Source organism: Triturus cristatus, chromosome 12 (assembly GCF_964204655.1).
Source record: "Triturus cristatus chromosome 12, aTriCri1.1, whole genome shotgun sequence".
In the NCBI taxonomy this organism is placed as follows: domain Eukaryota; kingdom Metazoa; phylum Chordata; class Amphibia; order Caudata; family Salamandridae; genus Triturus; species Triturus cristatus.
The window spans coordinates 246,043,259-246,065,539 of record NC_140595.1 but is presented as its reverse complement, the minus strand read 5'-3'; the positions used below and the strand labels follow the sequence as shown (position 1 = coordinate 246,065,539).

General features: G+C 43.1%; 1 protein-coding gene across 7 annotated transcripts in view; it reads right to left on the bottom strand.

Annotated features, from left to right (window-relative positions):
* HACL2 (2-hydroxyacyl-CoA lyase 2) overlaps positions 1–22,281 on the bottom strand; it is a 1,062,010-nt gene that overhangs the window by 594,249 nt on the left and 445,480 nt on the right. For all 7 annotated transcript variants that reach the window (XM_085638401.1, XM_085638399.1, XM_085638396.1 and 4 more), the window contains exons 6-8: positions 20,218–20,329; positions 19,854–19,953; positions 1,530–1,627 (exon numbers count right to left, since the gene is read on the bottom strand). In XM_085638401.1, coding sequence (XP_085494527.1) covers positions 1,530–1,627; positions 19,854–19,953; positions 20,218–20,329 — 310 coding nt within the window. The remainder of the gene's footprint in view (positions 1–1,529; positions 1,628–19,853; positions 19,954–20,217; positions 20,330–22,281) is intronic.

The window sequence follows — 22,281 nt, the reverse complement described above, 5'->3', positions numbered from 1 at the left end:
CGAAAGCTGCAATGTTATGCAAGTTACAACCAGCATCCGTCCGAGTAAGCTGCACGGACGCGCTTCAGCATTCTTTAAATACGCACCCATTCAAGGCCAATCGTCCAGGTGGGCATGTCCCAGCGTACTGAGAGCGCTAAGCAACAAACAGTTGGACAAAAGAACACAGGCTTTTAACCAGGGTCCAGCAACCCCGAGAGAGGACAGGCTTCCCTGCTCTCTGAGTCTTACTGGTAAAGTAAAAGTAAACTAACATGAAAGTGAAGAATTTTAAAAACATAAAACAAGTACAAATATTGGAAGGCAACCCTTTTCAATATGGCTCCCACGGAGTGGTAGCTAGGCACGTCCTAGCGCACAATGGTAACGAAAGCTGCAATGGTATGCAAGTCACAACCTGCATCGGTCACACTAAGCTCATGTGTGCTCCAAGTGTCCTCCCACCCTCCTGTTTGAAAAGGCACCCTGAAGATACTAAGCTAACGAGCTTGTGTTTATGTACCTGTGCCCAGTGATTGGTGCAGAGACCAGATAAGACTTTGGGCAGCATTTCATGCACCCCACAAAACTACGTTTTGCTCTCTACTGATGAAGGAATGAATCCAGAAACACGTGTCTAGAATTACACAGCACAAGATGCACCAACAAGGGTGAAAAATGAATGACTACAACTGAAGTGTTATCATGCGCTGCATTTACTATGATCCATTGGGGCAAACCGAGCGTTGAGATGTGAGGCAGCGTGCTCCCATCCTCCTTTAGATGGAGTAAATTACTTTGTTGCCCTGACAGAGGTGTCGCCTGCCTAATTTAGAAACTACTGACAAGCTGGTATTTACTTCTAAAGCATTGGCACGAGATACCGTCACAGTGGATCCTGTCAATACTGTTTACAGTTTGGTGCAGGGCTCCGTCAACATGATTGAGCCCTGCCACAACTGTTTTTTTTTTTCCATTGAGAAAGAAATCCCGAAGTGGGATTTTCTTTTTGAAAATAAAAAAGAAACTGCTCCCTTTGCAATGGGAGTCCTGTCCCATGACGAGGGGAAAATTTAGCAGTTTTCACTACCCCTTACAGCCATGGTTTTCCTGGTGATGATGGGCAATGAAAACTGACCTCTAATTTTGCCCATATAAATTAGGTGGGCAGAATTGGTGGTCTGCCTCCAACAGCCCTTACTCCACCGGGCCGTCAGAAGGGTTTAACAGGCCAGAGATGGAGTAGTCTCTGCCACAATTAAACCCAAGTATGCCTACTTTTAAATTTGTTGGGCAGGCCTTTATTTTGTAGTTATGTTTACCCCATCACTGTTGCAATGGAGTATGCATACAACCAAGATATAAATCGGGCTCTAAGTCACAAGGTGGTCACAAAATCTTTCCAACACAAAATTAGATCCACAACTCTAAAATCAGCGCCTTAGTGAAGAGTTCTGCTGTTTATGTTGAGCACACTACCTGTGATAACCATTCATAGGTAGGGTGTTCTAAATAAACAGCAGAACACTTGGCTAAGGTGAACTTTTTACCTGAGCTCTACTGCTGATGTGGGAGGCAGTGTTGCCTGGCTGCCAAGCAGAATGATGGGTGTCCTGGCCCTGCTGAGTAACTCCACACACTGCTGCACCTGTACATGTGAGAGAAAAGCACAGTGATCACATTACATTATCAAGGTATTGACACTTAAAAACAAGCTTTTGCAAGAAAGAAAACATAATTAGAATGACTGCAGTATTGACCCCTAAATCGGAACTTTGTGTTTGTTTTCAACCAAATGCTAATAAACAGATTTAAAAAACAAAACAGGACTGTGGTATTAGCACTGAGGAATATGTGCAGAGGAAATATAAAATAAGGAAGGAATATGCTACTTACCAGTATGCACCTGTTCTTGGCATGTAGAGCTGCAGAGCCACACACTAAGGATAAGATCGCCATCTGGTGTTGGGCTCGGATGATTGCAGGTTGTTGTTGTCTTCAGAAGAAGTCTTTGGTCACGAGATTGGTGACTCCTCCCCTGGACAACAGTGCGCATGGGCATCCACTCCATCCTCAGATTGTTTTTCGCCATGATGGGAAATGATGGAGTGTGTAAGAAGTAAAGAGAAAGGATGTCCATGTGTAGTGTCTAATTAAGACAATGCTGTAACAGATACAGGTCCCGGGGAGGCGGGTGGGCGTGTGTGGCTCTGCAGCGCAACATGCCAAGAACAGATGCATACTGGTAAGTAGCATATTCCATTCGAGGCATATGAGCTGCAGATCACACACACTAAGGATAGACTATATAGCAGTGTTTCCCCTAGCGGTGGTCACCTGTATCAGTTGCAGCAGTTTGGAATAGAGTTTATAGGACAGCTTGGCCTACTGAAGCTTGTTGTTTGGATTGCACATCAACACAGTAATGCTTAGTGAAGGTGTGTGTAGTAGACCATGTGGCTGCTTTGTAAATGTTTTCTAAGGGGATGTTCCCTAAGAATGCCATAGAGGCCTCTATTTTACGCGTGGAGTGCGCCCTACGGGGAACGGTAAGAGTACGTTTAGCTTTTTGGTAACATATTTGTATACATTTGACTATCCATCTGGCAATACCCGATTTGGAAATAGGGTTGCCTTTGTCTGGTGGAGCGAAAGCAACAAACAGTTGCTTGGTTTTCCGAAAAGGTTTGGTTCTGTCGATGTAATAGAGCAAGGCTCTTTTAACATCCAAGGTATGAAGTGCCCTCTCGGCTACTGAGTCTGGATTAGGGAAGAAGACTGGCAGTTCCACTGACTGGTTTAGATGGAAAGGGGAAATGACTTTAGGGAGGAATTTTGGATTCGTCCTAAGAACCACTTTGTTCCGATGTAGTTGTAGGAAGGGTTCTTCGAGAGTTAAGGCTTGTATTTCACTTACTCTTCGCAGGGATGTGATTGCGATGAGGAAAGCCACTTTCCATGTTAGGAACTGCAGTTCGCATTTGTGCATTGGTTCAAATGGTGGACCCATGAGCCTTGTTAGAACAATATTAAGGTTCCACACCGGGGAAGGTGGTAACCTTGGAGGAATAAGTCTTTTAAGACCCTCCATAAATGCTTTAATGACTGGTACCTTAAAGAGGGACAGGTGTTGTCTATTTTGCAAATAGGCTGCTAATGCCGCTAGATGTAGACGTATAGAGGAATACGCTAAATTGCATCTTTGCAAGTGCAATAAATAGCAAATGATGTTTTGGATGGAAGCATCCAGTGGTTGTAGGTCATTGTTAGCGCAGTAAATGGCAAATCGTTTCCATTTTGCAGCATAGCATGCCCTAGTAGTAGGTCTCCTGGCTTCTTTAATGATATTCATACAGTCTGGAGGAAGGTTAAGGTACCCAAACTCTAAGACTTCAGGAGCCAGATTGCCAAGTTCAGTGTTTGAGGATCTGGGTGTCTGATTTCTCCATGGTTCTGGGTTAAGAGATCCGGGGAGAGATGTAGTTTTTGATGTGGAACCAGCGATAGTTGCAAAAGTGTGGTGAACCAGGGTTGACGTGCCCAAGTGGGAGCCACTAGGATGAGTGTCAGCGACTGTTGTTTCAGTTTGCGTACCACAAATGGAATGAGAGGGAGAGGCGGAAAAGCGTACGCAAATCTGCCTGACCAGTTCATCCATATTGCATTGCCCTTTGACCGTGGGTGTGGGAACCTGGCGGCGAAGGTTGGGCATTTTGCGTTTTCTTGTGTGGCGAACAGGTCTATGTCTGGTTGTCCCCACTTTTGGAAGAATGGGAGTAAGACTTTGGGGTGTAGTTCCCATTCGTGTATCTGCTGTGTGTGGCGACTTAAGAGGTCGGCCACCTGGTTCTGAACCCCTGGGAGGGGTTCTGCTAGCAGGTAGATGTTTTGGGGAATTGCCCATCTCCAAATTTGTTGCGCCAGTTGGGACAGTTGTAGAGAATGTGTCCCTCCTTGTTTCTGTATGTAATACATTGTGGTCATGTTGTCCGTGCGGATGAGGACAGTTTTGTTTTGTAGATGCACTTGGAAGGATTTCAGTTCTAGGAACACCGCTAGAAGTTCTAGGTGATTGATGTGGAACTGTTTTTGTTGAGTGGTCCACCGTCCCTGAGTGGTGTGTTGAAGGACATGGGCTCCCCACCCCGTGAGAGATGCGTCGGTGGTCAGCACAACTTGTGGAAGGGGCTCCAAGAACGGCCGCCCTTTAGACAGGTTGATGGTGTTCCACCATTTCAGTGAACGAAGAGAGCGGCTGTCCACCAACACCAGATCGGTAAGTTGTCCGTGGGCCTGATTCCACTGTTGTGCTAGACATTCCTGTAGGGGACGCATTTGAAGGCGTGCGTAGGGTACTATGGAGATGCATGATGCCATCATGCCTAAGAGTTGCATGAACACTCTTGTTGGAAGAGAGTGTTGGGTTTGAAATGTTTTGATCAGACTTTGTATGTTGGCTATCCTGGCTATGCTGGGATAAGCTACGGCTTTGGCTGTGTCTATGGTGGCTCCCAGGTATTGTTGTACTTGGGAGGGTTGTAGTTGAGATTTGGGATAGTTGATGGTAAATCCCAAGTTGTGTAGGGTTTGAATAGTGCGGTGGGTGTGGTGAACGCATTTGTCTAGAGTATTGGCTTTTATGAGCCAATCGTCCAGATAGGGGAAGACATGGATTTCTTGTCTCCTGAGATATGCTGCCACAACTGCCAAGCATTTGGTGAACACCCTGGGTGCAGTTGTTACTCCGAATGGGAGAACTGTAAACTGATAGTGCTGACCGTCTACCACGAATCGTCGATACTTCCTGTGAGCGGGATGCATAGGGATGTGAAAATATGTGTCCTTGAGGTCTAATGTGGCAAGGAAGTCTCCTTTTTGAAGTAATGGAAGGACCTCTTGGAGAGTGATCATGTGGAAATGATCCGATTGTATGTACTGGTTTAGTAGTCTGAGGTCCAGTATGGGTCTTAAGGTTTTGTCCTTTTTGGGAATGAGGAAGTATAGGGAATATACTCCTGTGCCCTGATGTTGTAGTGGAACAGGTTCAATTGCGTTTTTTTGAAGCAAAGACTGGATTTCTTGTTTGAGGAGCGTGAGGTGGTGAGACGTCATGGGACGGTGCCTGGGTGGTATGTTTGGGGGCGGGTTTATGAGTTCGAGGCAGTAACCAGATTGGATAATTTGTCTTACCCACCTGTCTGTAGTGATGGTATTCCAGACAGGTAGGAACTGTTGAAGTCTGCCCCCGACCGGAGTGGAATGGTCTGGGGGGAGTGGTGGCAAGTCACTGTTTGGTGGCTGTAGAGGTGCGGGTATTGTTGTTGTTGCCCCATCCTCGGCCTTTATTATTGTTTCCCCAATAATCTCCTCTAAAATATCCTCTGTTAGGGGATGTTTGACCTGATGCTTTGAAGGTGGAAGAGTTGTCTGTTCCCACATTTTTGGAAGCTCCTCTATAAAAGGAGCGACGAAAGGAGCCTCTGGGTTGAGTAGACTGCAATGCTCCCATAGATTTGGCAGTCTCATTATCTTTCTTCATTTTTTCTAGGGCAGTGTCTACTGCAGGGCCGAATAGTTGCTCCTGATTAAAGGGTTGAGCAAGAATGGAGGTTTGTACTTCCGGCTTGAAGCCGGAAATGCGCAGCCATGCGTGGCGTCTAAGCAATACGCTTGTGTTGACTGCCCTAGAGGCGGTGTCCGCTGCGTCTAATGCACATTTAAAGGAGGCACTGGATATTAGCTTGCCCTCTTGGATGAGGTCAGTGGCCTGTGTTTTGAAAGGTTCAGGCAGGTGTTGCAAGAGATCCTCTAGTTGATCATAATGGGCTCTGTCATAACGAGCCAATAGGGCTTGTGTATTTGCGATACGCCAGTGGTTAGCCGCTTGGGCGGCAACCCTTTTGCCGGAAGCCTCCAGGAGTTTAGACTCTTTGTCTGGGGGTGGCGTGTCTCCGGTTGTTTGGGAGTTGGCCCGTTTTCTGGCATTTGAGACGACTAGTGAGTCTAGGGGGAGTTGCGCCTTGATGTACGCAGGATCTTGTGGCGCCGGTCTGTATTTTTTTTCTATTCTGGGGTTGAGAACCCCGGCCCTGACAGGGTCTTTAAAAACCTCAGTGGCATGCTTTGTCACTCCCTTAATCATGGGTAGAATGTGGACTGTTTTCTGGGACTGTTCAAAAGTGTCGAGTAGAAAATCTTCCTCAGGAGTGTCGGTGTGCATGGTGACACCATGAAACTATGCTGCTCTGTTAATAAGCTGACCGAACCCTAAATGGTCATCAGGAGGGGAGGGTTTTGAGGGGTATGGAGCGGGGTCCGGGACATCAGGCATAGGGTAAGTCCAGTCATCTACTTTTGCTGTGTCCGGGAGTGTAAAGGGATCAGTAGGATCAGTGGGATAAGTAAAGAAATATGGGTCTCCTCCTCCCCCAAAATCATCATCATCCTGTGGAGGTGGTGTGTGAGAAGGAGATGGTAGAGGTGAAGGCGGTGGGGGTTGGGGTTGGGGGGATGGAATAGGAGGTAATGTAGGAGAGGAAGGACGTATGGGTGAAGTGGCGATCAGGCCGAAAGAGTTCTTCACTGTCCGAAGGCGGCTTTGGTGCCGACTTTTTTGGTTCTTTATGGACTTGTTTTGGCACCGAAGATGTTTTGGGTGCCGAAGAACTTTTCGGGTCTGGTGGATTTTTCGGTGCCGAAGAACCTTTCGGTGCCGACGAGCCTTTCGGTGCCGACGAGCCTTTTGGTGTCGGTGCCGAGTGACGTTTCGGGCCCGATGGAGATTTCGGTCTCGAAGCCTGCTTCGGTGCCGAAGGTATAATAGGCACAATGACATGAGGTTTGCTCGAGCCCGAGCTGCCTGCAGGCTTACTTCTCTTTGGAGCCGGGCCGGAGCTTCAGAAGATGTTTTTGGGTCGCGACTGGGCCCAGCTGGCAGAGTCTTGACCAATGTCTTTTTGGATGGTGTTGGGGTAGGGGGGCTGGTACTCACAGGCTGCCCCGGATCTGAATCGTCGGCCTCGGACACGATCTGGAGATCTTCGGAGTCATCGTCAGGGACATCCTGTGCAAAGATGTCTTCTGGTTCCGGAACCGGCCTGGCCAGGATATGGCGTCGAGCTCTTCGGTCCCGGATGGTTTTCTTCGAACGGAACGCGGCGCAGGCTTGACAGCTGGATTCGTTGTGGTCTGGTGAAAGGCACAAATTACAGACCTCGTGGTGATCGCTATGAGGGAACTTTGCTCCACATTGGGGGTATTTTTTAAAAGGTGTCCTTTCCATCAGCCGCGTCCGGAGTCGGTCCGATAAGGTTTTCGACGTTGAGTTTGAAATTATGAGAGTTGTAGTGATTGCTATAAGTTTTCTGCTGGAGCGGAAAAAAGTTCATCCGAACCCAATGGCGGAAAAAAACAATCTGAGGATGGAGTGGATGCCCATGCGCACTGTTGTCCAGGGGAGGAGTCACCAATCTCGTGACCAAAGACTTCTTCCGAAGACAACAACAACCTGCAATCATCCGAGCCCAACACCAGATGGCGATCTTATCCTTAGTGTGTGATCTGCAGCTCATATGCCTCGAACAGTTAATTATCTCTAGCAACAGTTCTCCAGTGAGAGATATTGCTTAGATCCCCAACCTTTAGACTTATTATCTGTTGACATGTTGGACCTCAAACATGACCAAATTTAAGCAAATTTTAAAACTTTCTACTTTCTCAAAATATCAAGCAGGAAAATATAATCTTTAAATTTCTTCTCAGAAAAATGAATTCATATGCAGGTATTTTTTTTCAGTTCTTTTCCTAGGAGGTCTATGGAGCCTAAGAACAACCAGTAGTGAATCACAGGAGGACTTGTTCTCTATCTGGAGAGGATCCCTCACTGAATGAATATTGTTAAAGGTTTGTAACATTTCCTTCTGCAAGAGAAATATTTGTAATCTTAGAACTGAATGCAAAACAGTGGGAGGTGGATAACTGGACAGTTCAAAGAGGGGAAAAAAGATCCCTGATAGGAGGGGTGTCAAACACAGCTGGATTTTAGATTTCGTTTCTGAATCTAAGCAATAAGGAGCACAAAAACTATGCACAGACCTTTAAGCTGCCCTTCGACTAATCTCTAGATGATAGATTTTACAACAAAATGCCAAGGTAGTTGCTTTACCTTTGGGGGAATGTACCCATAGTGACCCAGAAGCAACCAATCTGTTTTAGCATAGCACAAAGAAATGCCTTCCACAAGCTACCTAAAAATGGACTGCTAAGTCAATTCTTTACCTGCACTAACATATAAGCCTAAAGTTGCTTGGTTGAATCTGTTTGATTTTGTTCTTAAAAGTAATACTCCAAAGCGCTCCCTATATCCAATGTGTTAATAACACAGCTACAGCACCACAGCAGGGAATCGGGCACTTAGAATATCTCAAAATGGGGTGGTCAAACCACAGGTTTGTTAGATGGGGCATTTTTCGACTTCTGGAGGATGACTTTCTTCAGCCAATCTTTAAATACTCTAAACGACCTTAAAAGTCTTACATTTAGATTTTCCATTGATAGCAAGATGATTTACTCGTGGTACTGGAGAACAAACACCTGCTTATTTACCACTTAGATATTACCCACACCTTTACTACAACAGCCTACCTTGTCTGTTTTGTATTCCTTGGAGATGTATCTCCAACAATTACTTGCTCTCTTGAGGAGTGTTAGTGATTGTTAGCTCCATCATTGGTCTGGTGTATCAATGTCATCACGTTCTTTTCAACGGAGTTCTGGATGCAAGACCAGTAATACTTTAAGTGCTTCATATTCACTGATGTGAACATTCACCTTATTATAGTCTTCAATGCCAGAGAAGTTAGTACCTGGTAGGTTGCTTTCGTCTGTATTCTGATCCTAATGGTAGAGTCTGGAAATGGGCAGCTACAAACAAACAAGATTTCTAACTCTGCAGCCCTTTATTTAGTCTTCAGACAATGTACCAAGCAAAGCATTATAAGTACAGATACACCCATCTTCACAGCAGGAAGTACCAGGCTTCAAGAACTCCTGGACTTTGAGAGAGACAGTATTACCCAGGCAAGCACACTTCAGAGAAGGTGCAAGTGAGCCCTTAGAAATTTACATATCTCATGCAGAGAAGCTATCAGAGAGGCCAGTAGTGGGTGGTGCTCTTTGATGGAAATTCTTCTTTGGATTTTTGTCTTACCTTTTCTCAAGAGTATTAATCAGAATTTGCCGAAAATCAGGGGCGTTAATAATATTTTAGATATATGAGCGAGAGCGACCCCTTGTATCTTCCAAGGGAATGGGGTACTAATATCACAACAAAAGATGCAATCCCTCTGCTGGGACACAATGGTACAGTACTAGTATCACATAACACCACAATCAATCCAATTACACTCAAATAATCATGATATATTAATCACATTTATTATGCAAAAAAATTTTTTTCTAAAAAATGTACATACATGTATTTCATAAAAACAGATCATACATTTGCATGAATATTTAAAAACACAGAATTTCACACCATATACTACTTGACAGATATTAGTTCAAATACATATAACAACCTGTTATGAGCCCGCATAACAGAAAACAACGAGAGACAGTATGCTTTGTCATTTGTTACACATCCTATTGGGTAATGAGTCAATGTCCGTAGTTTGTGATATATTGCACAATTATATCTACTCCTGAAACCACGGTTCTCCCAAGATTGTGTAGTTGAGAAGCGTCGACGCGTTTCGATGGTAAATCTTGTTAATCCATCTTTATCAAGACAGGTTTATAGGCTTTAAGTCCTCGTTATTAAATCCGGGACCTATTGAAAGAAAGAAAGTTTTTTGTTTTATATTGCTATTATGGAATGAATACTCCATTCTCTGATTTCTAGCTTTACCAGTGTCTCTCTATTTATCAAAACCTGGCTAATAATACTTTCATGGATACTTAGTAGGGCACTATTAAGTTATTCTATGATTATTAATGCTCCTAACTTGTGCAAAATACAGTTATTCCCGGGAAGGAACTATCCCCTTAGCTCGTAAGGAGCCAACACAGTATATATTGTAATCAGAGAGAACCACTTACTTCTCTATATTGAAAAACGATGTTCAATTTAGATTGTCGTTAATGATCCTGATATGTATTATACGTCGAGGAGACAGAGATCCGAGCTATCTGTCCTCATGTGCATCTCACCTAGTGTAAAAGACATAATAATACGTACTCATGTGAAGCACTACTTACATGAAAACTATGTTTTTCTTATTACACAAGCAGCATATCCTGCTCCCATCTACCTCGTGGCCCTTAGAGTTTTACCCCTATGTTCTTATCTTATAATAAGTAGTACTACAAAAAGACTACTTACTTGTCTGTTTCACGGACGGATATCCTAATATATATTAAAAACGGCGTGACGGGGATTCATAATAACTCTCCCTCAATGAACGTCACCTGTTGCCAAAAAACGTGCGCAGATAATAGCGCCACGTAACAACTCGAAACGACGTGACGGGGATCCGTACTAGCTCTCCCTTAATATGCGTCACCTGTTACAAAAAATGTGTGCAAATATTAGCGCCACACAGATAACATAACCAACTAACGGGGCATAATGTCCCCATCAATACGTTCTATCGCTTGTAGCTAAGTTGCTAGTGCTCTCACCTCTATGCTCGATGTTAGCGTCTTCGAGTGCGGAAATGCTCCTGATTGCTCTCGCCTCGACTGCGCCTAAGGCGTCTGCTTATTTGTTGGTACTGCCATAGGATGCGATAGGTCAGAATACACACATGACCCTATCACGTGTCATATATTTTTTGTCAAGGAGATTTATCGAGGTAAACAGCACTGATTTTATAAAGCATGCGCATAGTGCGACTGCTTGTTAATAGGTACTCCCGTTGACTATGAAAGATCAAAATACACACGTGACTCTATCACGTGTTGTATATTTATAACCAAGGAGATGTGTCGCTATTTTTGTAGAGCATGCGATACATCCCATTATACAAGTGGTTGTGCGGAAAATATACCGACGCAACCTCACAAATAGGAATAACGTGATTGAGATGGCGATCGAAGTCCTACTTACATCATAGATAATAGTTAATTATGTCACGTAATTACGAGCGGAATGTTCTTCAAACAGCTGCCAACTTTATTGTCACAATAGTTTAATAATCCTAAGGACATACCCAAGGACATACCCAAAAGCTCTTACATATCATGTATAGATGTTATCTTACATACTTCTATACAGAACGAAAAACTATCCACATATTTCGACACATTTTAGGAATACAATATTAGATGGATGTAATGAAAAACAATTATCCTCTTCATGACATTTCCAATATAACTTTAAATCGCCAACCACATGGTTAGTAGAGACATGACTTATTCCTATTACATATAACAGCAGTTGTAGTTATACTTTCCTCATTTCTACTCATGTGCTACAAATGGTCCATATATAGGATCCAACAATAATATGTTCTAAGATTTCAGCAATCAATAACGGCACATCATTCCTTAATCTGATTGCAATTATAGCCTCATAGTCCTCTCCTATGTAACATGAAAAAAACTGACTTATACTACGTACCCGTCTGTTGGAGCACAAATCGGCAATTAAAACAAGAAAAGTGAATGCACCTTTGACAGATCACTTTCTGGAAATGAACCACAATTGGGATCAAATCAAGTGGTTTATTCTAGAAAAAGTGACAGTTAATAGAAGAGGTGGGGAAGTCAATACAAAAAGAAAAAAGAGAGAACAATGGTTTATATGCCATCTGAATACAGTAGAGAAGGGACTTAATTCAAAGGAGGACTGGATGAGTATCATTGCTACGTAAGAAAATGATACATCACTAACGTATGTGAGTTCACGTAGTATAAGTCAGTTTTTTTCATGTTACATAGGAGAGGACTATGAGGCTATAATTGCAATCAGATTAAGGAATGATGTGCCGTTATTGATTGCTAAAATGTGTCGAAATATGTGGATAGTTTTTCGTTCTGTATAGAAGTATGTAAGATAACATCTATACATGATATGTAAGAGCTTTTGGGTATGTCCTTGTGTATGTCCTTAGGATTATTAAACTATTGTGACAATAAAGTTGGCAGCTGTTTGAAGAACATTCCGCTCGTAATTACGTGACATAATTAACTATTATCTATGATGTAAGTAGGACTTCGATCGCCATCTCAATCACGTTATTCCTATTTGTGAGGTTGCGTCGGTATATTTTCCGCACAACCACTTATATAATGGGATGTATCGCATGCTCTACAAAAATAGCAACACATCTCCTTGGTTATAAATATACAACACGTGATAGAGTCACGTGTTGTTAACAAGCAGTCGCACTATGCGCATGCTTTATAAAATCAGTGCTGTTTACCTCGATAAATCTCCTTGACAAAAAATATGACACGTGATAGGGTCATGTGTGTATTCTGACCTATCACATCCTATGGCAGTACCAACAAATAAGCAGACGCCTTAGGCGCAGTCGAGGCGAGAGCAATCAGGAGCATTTCCGCCCTCGAAGACGCTAACATCGAGCATAGAGGTGAGAGCACTAGCAACTTAGCTACAAGCGATAGAACGTATTGATGGGGACATTATGCCCCGTTAGTTGGTTATGTTATCTGTGTGGCGCTAATATTTGCACACATTTTTTGTAACAGGTGACGCATATTAAGGGAGAGCTAGTACGGATCCCCGTCACGTCGTTTCGAGTTGTTACGTGGCGCTATTATCTGCGCACGTTTTTTGGGAACAGGTGACGTTCATTGAGGGAGAGTTATTATGAATCCCCGTCAGGCCGTTTTTAATATATATTAGGATATCCGTCCGTGAAACAGACAAGTAAGTAGTCTTTTTGTAGTACTACTTATTATAAGATAAGAACATAGGGGTAAAACTCTAAGGGCCACGAGGTAGATGGGAGCAGGATATGCTGCTTGTGTAATAAGAAAAACATAGTTTTCATGTAAGTAGTGCTTCACATGAGTACGTATTATTATGTCTTTTACACTAGGTGAGATGCACATGAGGACAGATAGCTCGGATCTCTGTCTCCTCGACGTATAATACATATCAGGATCATTAACGACAATCTAAATTGAACATCGTTTTTCAATATAGAGAAGTAAGTGGTTCTCTCTGATTACAATATATACTGTGTTGGCTCCTTACGAGCTAAGGGGATAGTTCCTTCCCGGGAATAACTGTATTTTGCACAAGTTAGGAGCATTAATAATCATAGAATAACTTAATAGTGCCCTACTAAGTATCCATGAAAGTATTATTAGCCAGGTTTTGATAAATAGAGAGACACTGGTAAAGCTAGAAATCAGAGAATGGAGTATTCATTCCATAATAGCAATATAAAACAAAAAACTTTCTTTCTTTCAATAGGTCCCGGATTTAATAACGAAGACTTAAAGCCTATAAACCTGTCTTGATAAAGATGGATTAACAAGATTTACCATCGAAACGCGTCGACGCTTCTCAACTACACAATCTTGGGAGAACCGTGGTTTCAGGAGTAGATATAATTGTGCAATATATCACAAACTACGGACATTGACTCATTACCCAATAGGATGTGTAACAAATGACAAAGCATACTGTCTCTCGTTGTTTTCTGTTATGCGGGCTCATAACAGGTTGTTATATGAATTTGAACTAATATCTGTCAAGTAGTATATGGTGTGAAATTCTGTGTTTTTAAATATTCATGCAAATGTATGATCTGTTTTTATGAAATACATGTATGTAAATTTTTTAGAAAAAATTTATTTTGCATAATAAATGTGATTAATATATCATGATTATTTGAGTGTAATTGGATTGATTGTGGTGTTATGTGATACTAGTACTGTACCATTGTGTCCCAGCAGAGGGATTGCATCTTTTGTTGCGTTAATAATATTTGCCAATTACTGCCATTTTAGCTGGACACCTAAAACACTTCCTATATGACACTGCCATATCTCAACCTAACTGGGTTGGCCTGGTGAGCAAAAGAACAATGGATTAAACCCAGGTCCTTGTGACTGGGGGTGAATGTTTGTATTGTTCAGCATGCCGTCCATCATTTGTTCCTTTTGCTTTTGTCGCCATAAGTGGGAAGGGTATGTCCAGACGTGGGTCCCGTGCTCACTGCCCCACTGGATTCAAGCTAGTCTGGCTGATGAGGGGTGATGCTTCAAAACCAGTCCCAGCATGCTTGCCTCCAGTCCAGGGAGGACCTGGCTTGGCAGTTCGGGCTGGACTGTTCCCATGAGGAGCAGGGTCAAGACTGGTTTGCATATGGTTGGCTCCAAACTACGGTGGCGTGGTGAACAAAAGAACAATGGATTACACCCAGATCCTTATGACTAGGAGTGAATATTTGCATTGTTCAGCATTCCGTCCATCATTTGTTCCTTTTTCTTGTATCGCAAACAATGGCATTTCTAGTAGCCGATGGACCTTTATTTGGCCCATTGACAAGTTGAGTAAACATGATGTTTCCAAAGGAGGTGGCAAGACCTGCTGATTTATCGTGGGGCATTCCAAGCACAAAGTGCAGACATCCGGACCCAACACTAGATGGCAGGAGTAAGCAAAGCATGTGGTCTACAGCTTACATGCCACGAACATATAGTTTTCACATGAAAAATAAACAAATAAATCAAACAGGTATTGTAGGACAGTGTTGGCCCAGTCAGGTAGCCATTATGCAACTGAAAAGGGGTTGTGACATGTATTATGCAATTAAATATTGCTCATATGAATGTTTGACACCCTGTAGATACTGAAGTCATTTGCACAATGGTGATCGAAGTGTAGCTCACATAGGCTGTAGGACCATATAGTCTGAAGGCAATAAAGGAGGATAACATAAAAGGAAGTTGACACTTCTAGTGCAGCTGAACATTTGAGGAGTTAGTGCTTGGAGTGGTGGAAGGAAGGAACAAATCTTTGTGAATGAGGCAATGCCTCGGTCTGTTGCTCCCCTACTGTAGAGCCATAGCATTGAATTGTGGGAGGTCGGAGTTACTCAATATTTCAAAGACAGAAAAAAATGTTCTCCAAGAGATATGGAATACTGTGGTTGTTTTTAAGTGGGAAAAGCATCAAGAGAGTTTTACTGCAGAATTCTTCGTACTGAGGAGGTGATCAATGAGATTCTTTCTGTGTGGTAGTTGGTACAGTTGCTTGGGGGTGAGGGGGGGGGGGGGGGGTGATGTACATTTGTGGGGCAAAGAAATGGCATAGCTACTTAGCCAAAAATGAAAACCCACCCTCAAATTTTCTTCATCGTTCTTTTTATTCACCAAAACACATTAGAAGGTTTTCTTTTTTTAACAAATAACTGATCATAAAAACTACATTTGAGAATCACCGAAGTTAAGTATTACTGAACTAGAATTACAATGCGACGAGTAATCAGGTCTACCTAGTGGATACAAACACTTGTGCCATTTGATATACTGCAAGTGATACAGTGGTGGTACACCCTTTGAATAGCAGATCGTTTGCCTGTTCTTAATTACAACACCCTTAAAATAGAACAGATAGTGAAAGTTTTTCTCCATATACTGAATGTACTTAGTGTAGGAAAGTGCTCCTTTTTAATATGGTCACCCTCACTTTTTGCCTGGTATTTGATGTGATTTTGACTGGAAGTGCACTGGGTTGCTGCTAACCAGGTCCCCAGTGCCTAATCTCTTTCCCAAAACTGTGCTATTGTTTCCCCACCTGGCAATGCCTTTAGTACCCTCTAAGTTCCTAGTGAATGGTACCCCTGGTACCTAGGTCCTGAGCTACTAAACGGGGGCTGCAGCACAAATTATGCCACTCTAAGGGACCCCTCACCAAACTCATAGAGACCGCCATTGTAGGCTGCGTGTTTTGGTGCAGACAAAGGTGAAAATATGACATGGCACATCCCTGTGTGCCATGTCCCCAAACACTGCATGTAATGTTTGTCAGTCATCTCTTCAGCAGGCCTTACAACTTTAAGGCAGGGTGCCTTATATTACATGTGAGGACATATCTGCATGAGCAGATATGCTCCTGTGGTGGTCACTTCGATTATTGCCAGTGCTAGCGAACAGGGAAGCCATTTTAAAGCATGTGCTGGTCACTGGTGAAAACGAGTTTCCCAGCTACATGATGGCTTCAAGGAAAATAGGGATGTTTGGTATGAAACATCTCATATTAATAAGCCCACACTTATTCCGGTGATGGATTTATTAATACATGCACACAGAAGGAGCCTTAGAGGTGGCCCTTGAAATCATACCAGCCACTGGTGTGTTGACTGACTGGTTTTCACTAGCCTGCCACCAGACACGTGTTTCTGACCCCCAAGGGTGAGGGCTTTTTGCTCTCAGGAGGTCAGAAACAAAGCCTGCTCAGGCAGAGGGTATTTAAACCCCCACCCACAGGATGACCTGTAGATTAGCATTCCAAGGCAGGGGAGCTTCAAAAAGTCCACCACCTTTGGTATGCAAATCTGGTTTCCCTCACAGGAGAGGATGCCACCCCCATTTGTCCAGAGCCCTTTGGCATCCGGACAGGCAGGAAATGTAGATAGTCAGGTAGGCTTGTCCACCTTCAGGCTAGTGCTACCCCTAAAGTGGGCTACCTGAAGTGAATACGATTTTTCAGTTGGGCATCTTGGTGATGGCAAATGTAGGAACTCTGGGACAGGGTTATGACCACTTCCCACAGGAAGTGGGCATAAGGAGGAGTAGTGACTCTAGGGGTCAGTAGCCCATTGGTTACTACCCTACACTCCCCTAAAGCCCCTAAATTCAGTAATTAAGGGAGCCCATGGCACCACAAAAGTAGATGCTGCTGACCTACGAAGAAGGACGCTATAGAGCCGCAAAAGCAAAGATTAAAGAAGACCAACTGACTTGGCACCAGCCCTGCCGGCCTGTCAGTCTGCTGTTTGCCGTTGAATTGCGTCAAAGTCGTCTTGTCCTGCAAGTTGTCTTGCCTCCAAAGTGTGTGAGGACTGACTGCCTTCAATAAAGAATCAAGTACTCGTGTGGCTCCTGCATCCTGCAGGCACCCCAAGGAGGACTGAGAGAACTCAGAAACCGCCAAAACTCGACAACGCCCAGCACCACTGCATTCAAACCCCCTAGCCAGAGACGAAGCGGGCCAACTGTGTCAAAGTGGTCCCCAAGTCCCCACAACCCAGAGTCTACTTTGGTTTCACCCCTCATGAACTCCCCAACGCCGCTTGCAGCCTCTGTGTGCAGGCCCCATTAACCGTGAGTGTTCCTGGAAGAAGAGACCCAACACCTCAAAGACCCTCTGCACCCCTCACCCCACCGAGGAGAAGAGGACCAACGGTGTCCCAACGACCCTTAAGATCACAAGGCTTCAATCCACTGATTGAATCAGTCAGACTGGCCTCTCAGTCCCCACCTGCAGCTACTTGGTGACCGGACCAGTTCCCATTGGATAATATTGGGCACCCGATGCTGTAGTGCACCTCTGCATCTGGCCAACCCAGTGCCGTCCGGTGTGAGCTCTTGATGCTGCCTTGGACCTTGCCCCATGCTCACCTTAAGTCCAGGAGATTGGTCTCTTAAGTCGCTGCACTCTACCTGTATATGCCGTAATTGCTTTTTCCTGCCACAGGATAACATTGCAGCCTCGGAAAAATGTAGTATCGACTTTTTAAACGTACAAGTATTTCTCTTGCAAAACATACTTACCTGATCGTATTAATTCTGGTGCCTAAATATATATATAAAGGTACATGTTATTTTTATAAATTGGTTTGTTCTTCTTGAGTCAAATGCATCATTTATTGACTACTGTGTGCATTTGCAGATATCTTACACTCCTCTATGATAAGCCAGGGAATACTTGGACTCTGCGCGGTATACCTCTTTTTGCTTATGGTATACCATATAAAGAGCTAGAATTGCGAAGTCTTAAGATGGTGTTACAAATAATGTTGCATATGAATTCCCAATCTGAAAGTGCTATTGAAAGAGTACTGAAATGAGGACGCTCACAGCACTGAATAAAGTTATGTCCAGCTAGTGAGTTGCACCTCATTTTAAACGTTGGGAATTGCATTTCTTTTCTCACGGGGACCAGAGGGCACTTTAGTGACACCAGCACCGACAGTGCATCTATATTTGTCTTTTCACCGCCTCTTTTTTCTTTCCTCACTTCTGAGAACTCTATGACGGAACACACACTTTTTCTTTACAGGAAGAAAGCAAACCGATGATAATAAGTGGGTGTGCTAGTTACTGCCGAGAGGTGCTTTCTTTCCTTTCTCACATTTTTTCACGAATCTTGGTGATAATTTCCCTTTCTCCTGTGGTGTATTGATATACCTTTTTAAAAAATTTAACATATAGACACTTGGACTAGTGGCAGTGAGCCTTGCCTTAGAGGGAGTTTAAAAAAACAATGTATAGACCCCTCTAGTGTCTTGAAGATAAGGGTTGTTGTCCAATCTCAGTCAGGTCTTTTTCTGTTGGTAAACTGTTAAGTGGGGGGCGACCTGACTGCTTCTTTTTTACCCCCTTGTGCTCCTTCTGTGTTGGTGGGTCTGTCCAGACTACTTGCTCCTCCCACCAGCCCAGGAAAAGATTAGCTAGGCTGGGAGCGAAGCAGGTACCCATGGCAGTGTCTGACTTTTGTCTGTACAGTTCACGTTCAAACAAACAAAAACAAAAAATTCTAGAAAGAAACGCATCATCGCTCCCAACATATTGGTATGCTCCAACATTGACAATGGTCTTCCCTGCAAAAACGTATGCAGGCTTCCACTCCCTTTCTTTGTTCAATACACGTATATAATGAACAAACCTCAAGAGATATCATAAGATATCTTGCACCTTTGGCACTTTTTAATATGTAGTCACACATTGTTTAATATTTGGGCATTTGCCATTTAATTCATGATTGATGTATTGTGAGGAGACTGGAAGGCACCCCACTATCGAGTCACTGATCATAATTGTAGACCTTTAGCAATATGGCGAATGATTATTGCCAATTGATGGATTTAGGGGGCATTTGCCCGACCTATATTATCAGTATATGCAACTGCATAAGTTTTTAGGCTGGTCACTGGGGAGCCATTAGGTAATTCCAAGGCAAGCTTACCATTGTTATAGCCCTGGGGGAAGTATAGCAGCAGGCCTCACGCATATAATGTATAAATAACAGTGTGCGCATCTACCAGCAATATTATGGTGCCATTTAATATTATACACATTATTAATCACTGTTTGACTCAGGAATTAAGATGCGTTGGAACTGGAATGTTATTTGAAAATGACGCATTACAATGATCAATCTGAATAATGTCGATCTAGTTTGCAGGCATATTGCTGGTATATATTTAATAATTGTCGCAGGATGATGATCAATTTGGAAAATGTGTGTTAATTTTCCAATTGGAATTTGTCATTACAATTAATTATTGCATCTGTATGGCTTTAGAGAACGATATGTTTTGTAGTATGTACTGCAATATGGAAGTCTTTTTTCTATGTTCTCTTGGTTCCAGACGTATTTCTTTGGTGAGTGGAGCACACAATGTAAACTAGACAAAGGCGTCGCTGTCGAAACGTGTCGTTTTCTGCACATAAATCTAAGTGCTAAACTACTTGGTGTGCCGCTTCTTTTTTCTGGACTGTGGAATAGAATTTGGGTATTTTATTTGATGGATTGTTGTTTCCAGCACTGTGAGGCTAGCGGTGGCGTCCTAACAACGCTGTTCTTTGCGTTGTTACAACCACGGTGTAATGGCATGCGATGTAATGGCATGAGTTGTGGAGTCATACAACCGAAAAGAATATCTCACCTGTTCTGCGCTTGCCTGAGGAATATGGATAGGAATAGGAGAAAGGTCCCGCTGCTCCCAGGCTCCAGCAAACAGATTATTGAGATGGTTCTGCAGATACCTAATACAGAAAATAAGAAGGTCCAACGTTAGATCAGCAAGGCAAATTGTCAATCTCAATACACCGGTTCTTCAATAAGAGATAGTAATCATATCACCAAAAATATCTTAAGGTTTTACTCAACAGCACAGAGTACTGTATTAGTAGACTGCAGCAATCACTACTATACATGTATCACGTCACTAAACATAATGTTAATTAAGCTCAGTGTCCTTGTGTTACTTTATAGATATGCAATTCCCCATGCGCTTAGGCTGTACTCACCAGTTAATGATTCTTCCCATAACGCCCTTGGGAGCCCCTTTAGGGGACAGCTCCTTCTGCACCACGTGATAGGGATAAAGAATGTCGATGGGAAACTCAACAAACACAGGACCTGAAACATAAAGGTGAAGGATAATATGGATACAAGATGCCATGCGTGAGGCTATTTAACACCAGTTTCCGACTCATGTTACTCAAGGGTGTCAACAAGAAGATCTGCTATAACTACAAAGCTATACCATATGTTCACTATGTTGTTCAACCTCTACTTTTGTTCTGTACATGAGGTTATCACATGAAATGGTTTCACGTTCAAACTGGCACGTGGACAATCAACCTAAGAATGGACAAACTAGCTCTGAAAATGACAATTTTGGCTTTTTTCAGTGAAACACACAAAATCGTAACAGCATTGGTGTCAGCAATATGAGCTTCCCTAAAACAAAGAAGAGCTAGATAGATGTAGGGAATGAGTGGCAGCACCAGCAGTACGAAATTCCCTCATGCACATGAAACAGGTATGCATGGGTGTGGAATTTAATAAAATATCTACTTGTCCATGGGGCAGGTTCCTTTAGAGATCTACTTGTCCTGTAACATAATCCACTTGCCCCTTTGGTGCCATGTAGTGCAGCGACAAATTATGGCAACAATCTCATTATATAAGAGCTCTGATATAGCCTCACTGATTATGCCAGAGATCATACCATAGTAGTGTTTGAATACTTTAAATCCCCTTATGTTGCCATGTTTCTGCAGATATACATATTGGGGCTAGAGGTAGTGGTAAGCAATAGTTCCAGTGTTAGAATGCCCTTTTGAGTCTGTGCAAACCTACTAACTTGCATGTTTTAAGGGTTTTATTTTATTATAATTTTTTTATTTGAAGTTTTATTTTCAGATTTTCTTATACATCTCTTAAACACATATTCAAGTATCAAATCACAAAGCAATCGTCACATATATAGATCCTGATATAATGCAGCTCAATCACTTGGCAACCTAAGTGTTCATAATAGTAAATGTGGATCGTGTCAGACCCACCAGTCCCTCCGTTTCCTCCCTCCAACCCGCAAGGACCATCCACACCTAGACCTCGTCTAAACAAAGGAAAAAGGAAAGCTAAAAAGGAAAAAAAAGGCATTAAACATACCGTACACTTATATGGGGTCTTCCATCAGTGCACATAAAAGAACATTTTGGAGCATTACAGACAGTGAAAGCAGCACACTCATCCCACCCCCTTTGGCACTATTCCACTTTCAACTTGTAAGGCAGATTTCTGGTGCTTACGTTCAATATACGCCTTGTATGAGCCCCATATGTCCTTTGGGCGCGATCAACTTGGCATTGGGTAAGAATATAGATCGCAGTTAACATTACAATAGGACAAGCTACATAACCATCTTTGAAGGGTAGGTACAGTACGTTGGCCCCATAGCAGGGCTATTTCCCGTTTAGCCAGTAATAGCCCTAGAGCTGCTAACCTCCTGACCTTTTTGGGGAAATTAACTGTATAGCCCAAGAGTGCAATTTCCAGTGCGGGAATAAGTGTCAGCCCTATCATGTCTCCTAATGTGTCATGTATTTGTTCCCAATATGTCTGTAGTTTGGAGCATGTCCATGTAAGGTGGGCAAAGTTCGCGTGAGGAGCGGAACATTTCAAGCAGTGATGGGGTCTGGAGGGATCAATTTTGTGTGCCATGGCCGGCGTTTGATATAAGCGGCGGAGACATTTGAAGTGAATAAGTTTGTGTCTGCTGTTTAGGGAGACTTCCATGGTTACCTTGCAGCATTTTTCCCATTGAGCGTCTGTAATGGGACGACCTAGGTCTTGTTCCCATGCAGTGCATATTTTAACAACAGTCACCGGTCGCAGACTAAAACATGATCTATACATTTTGGAAATGAGGTGGGCGCCAGTGTCGCTCTCAATAATCAATGTCAAAGGGGTCATGGGTGCAGGTGTAATCAGATAAGTGGGTAGCGCTGCTCTCAATGCTGAAAGGATGCGTTGCAGTATAAAGGTATCCATGAAAGATCTGTCCTGGAATCGGGCCTCTT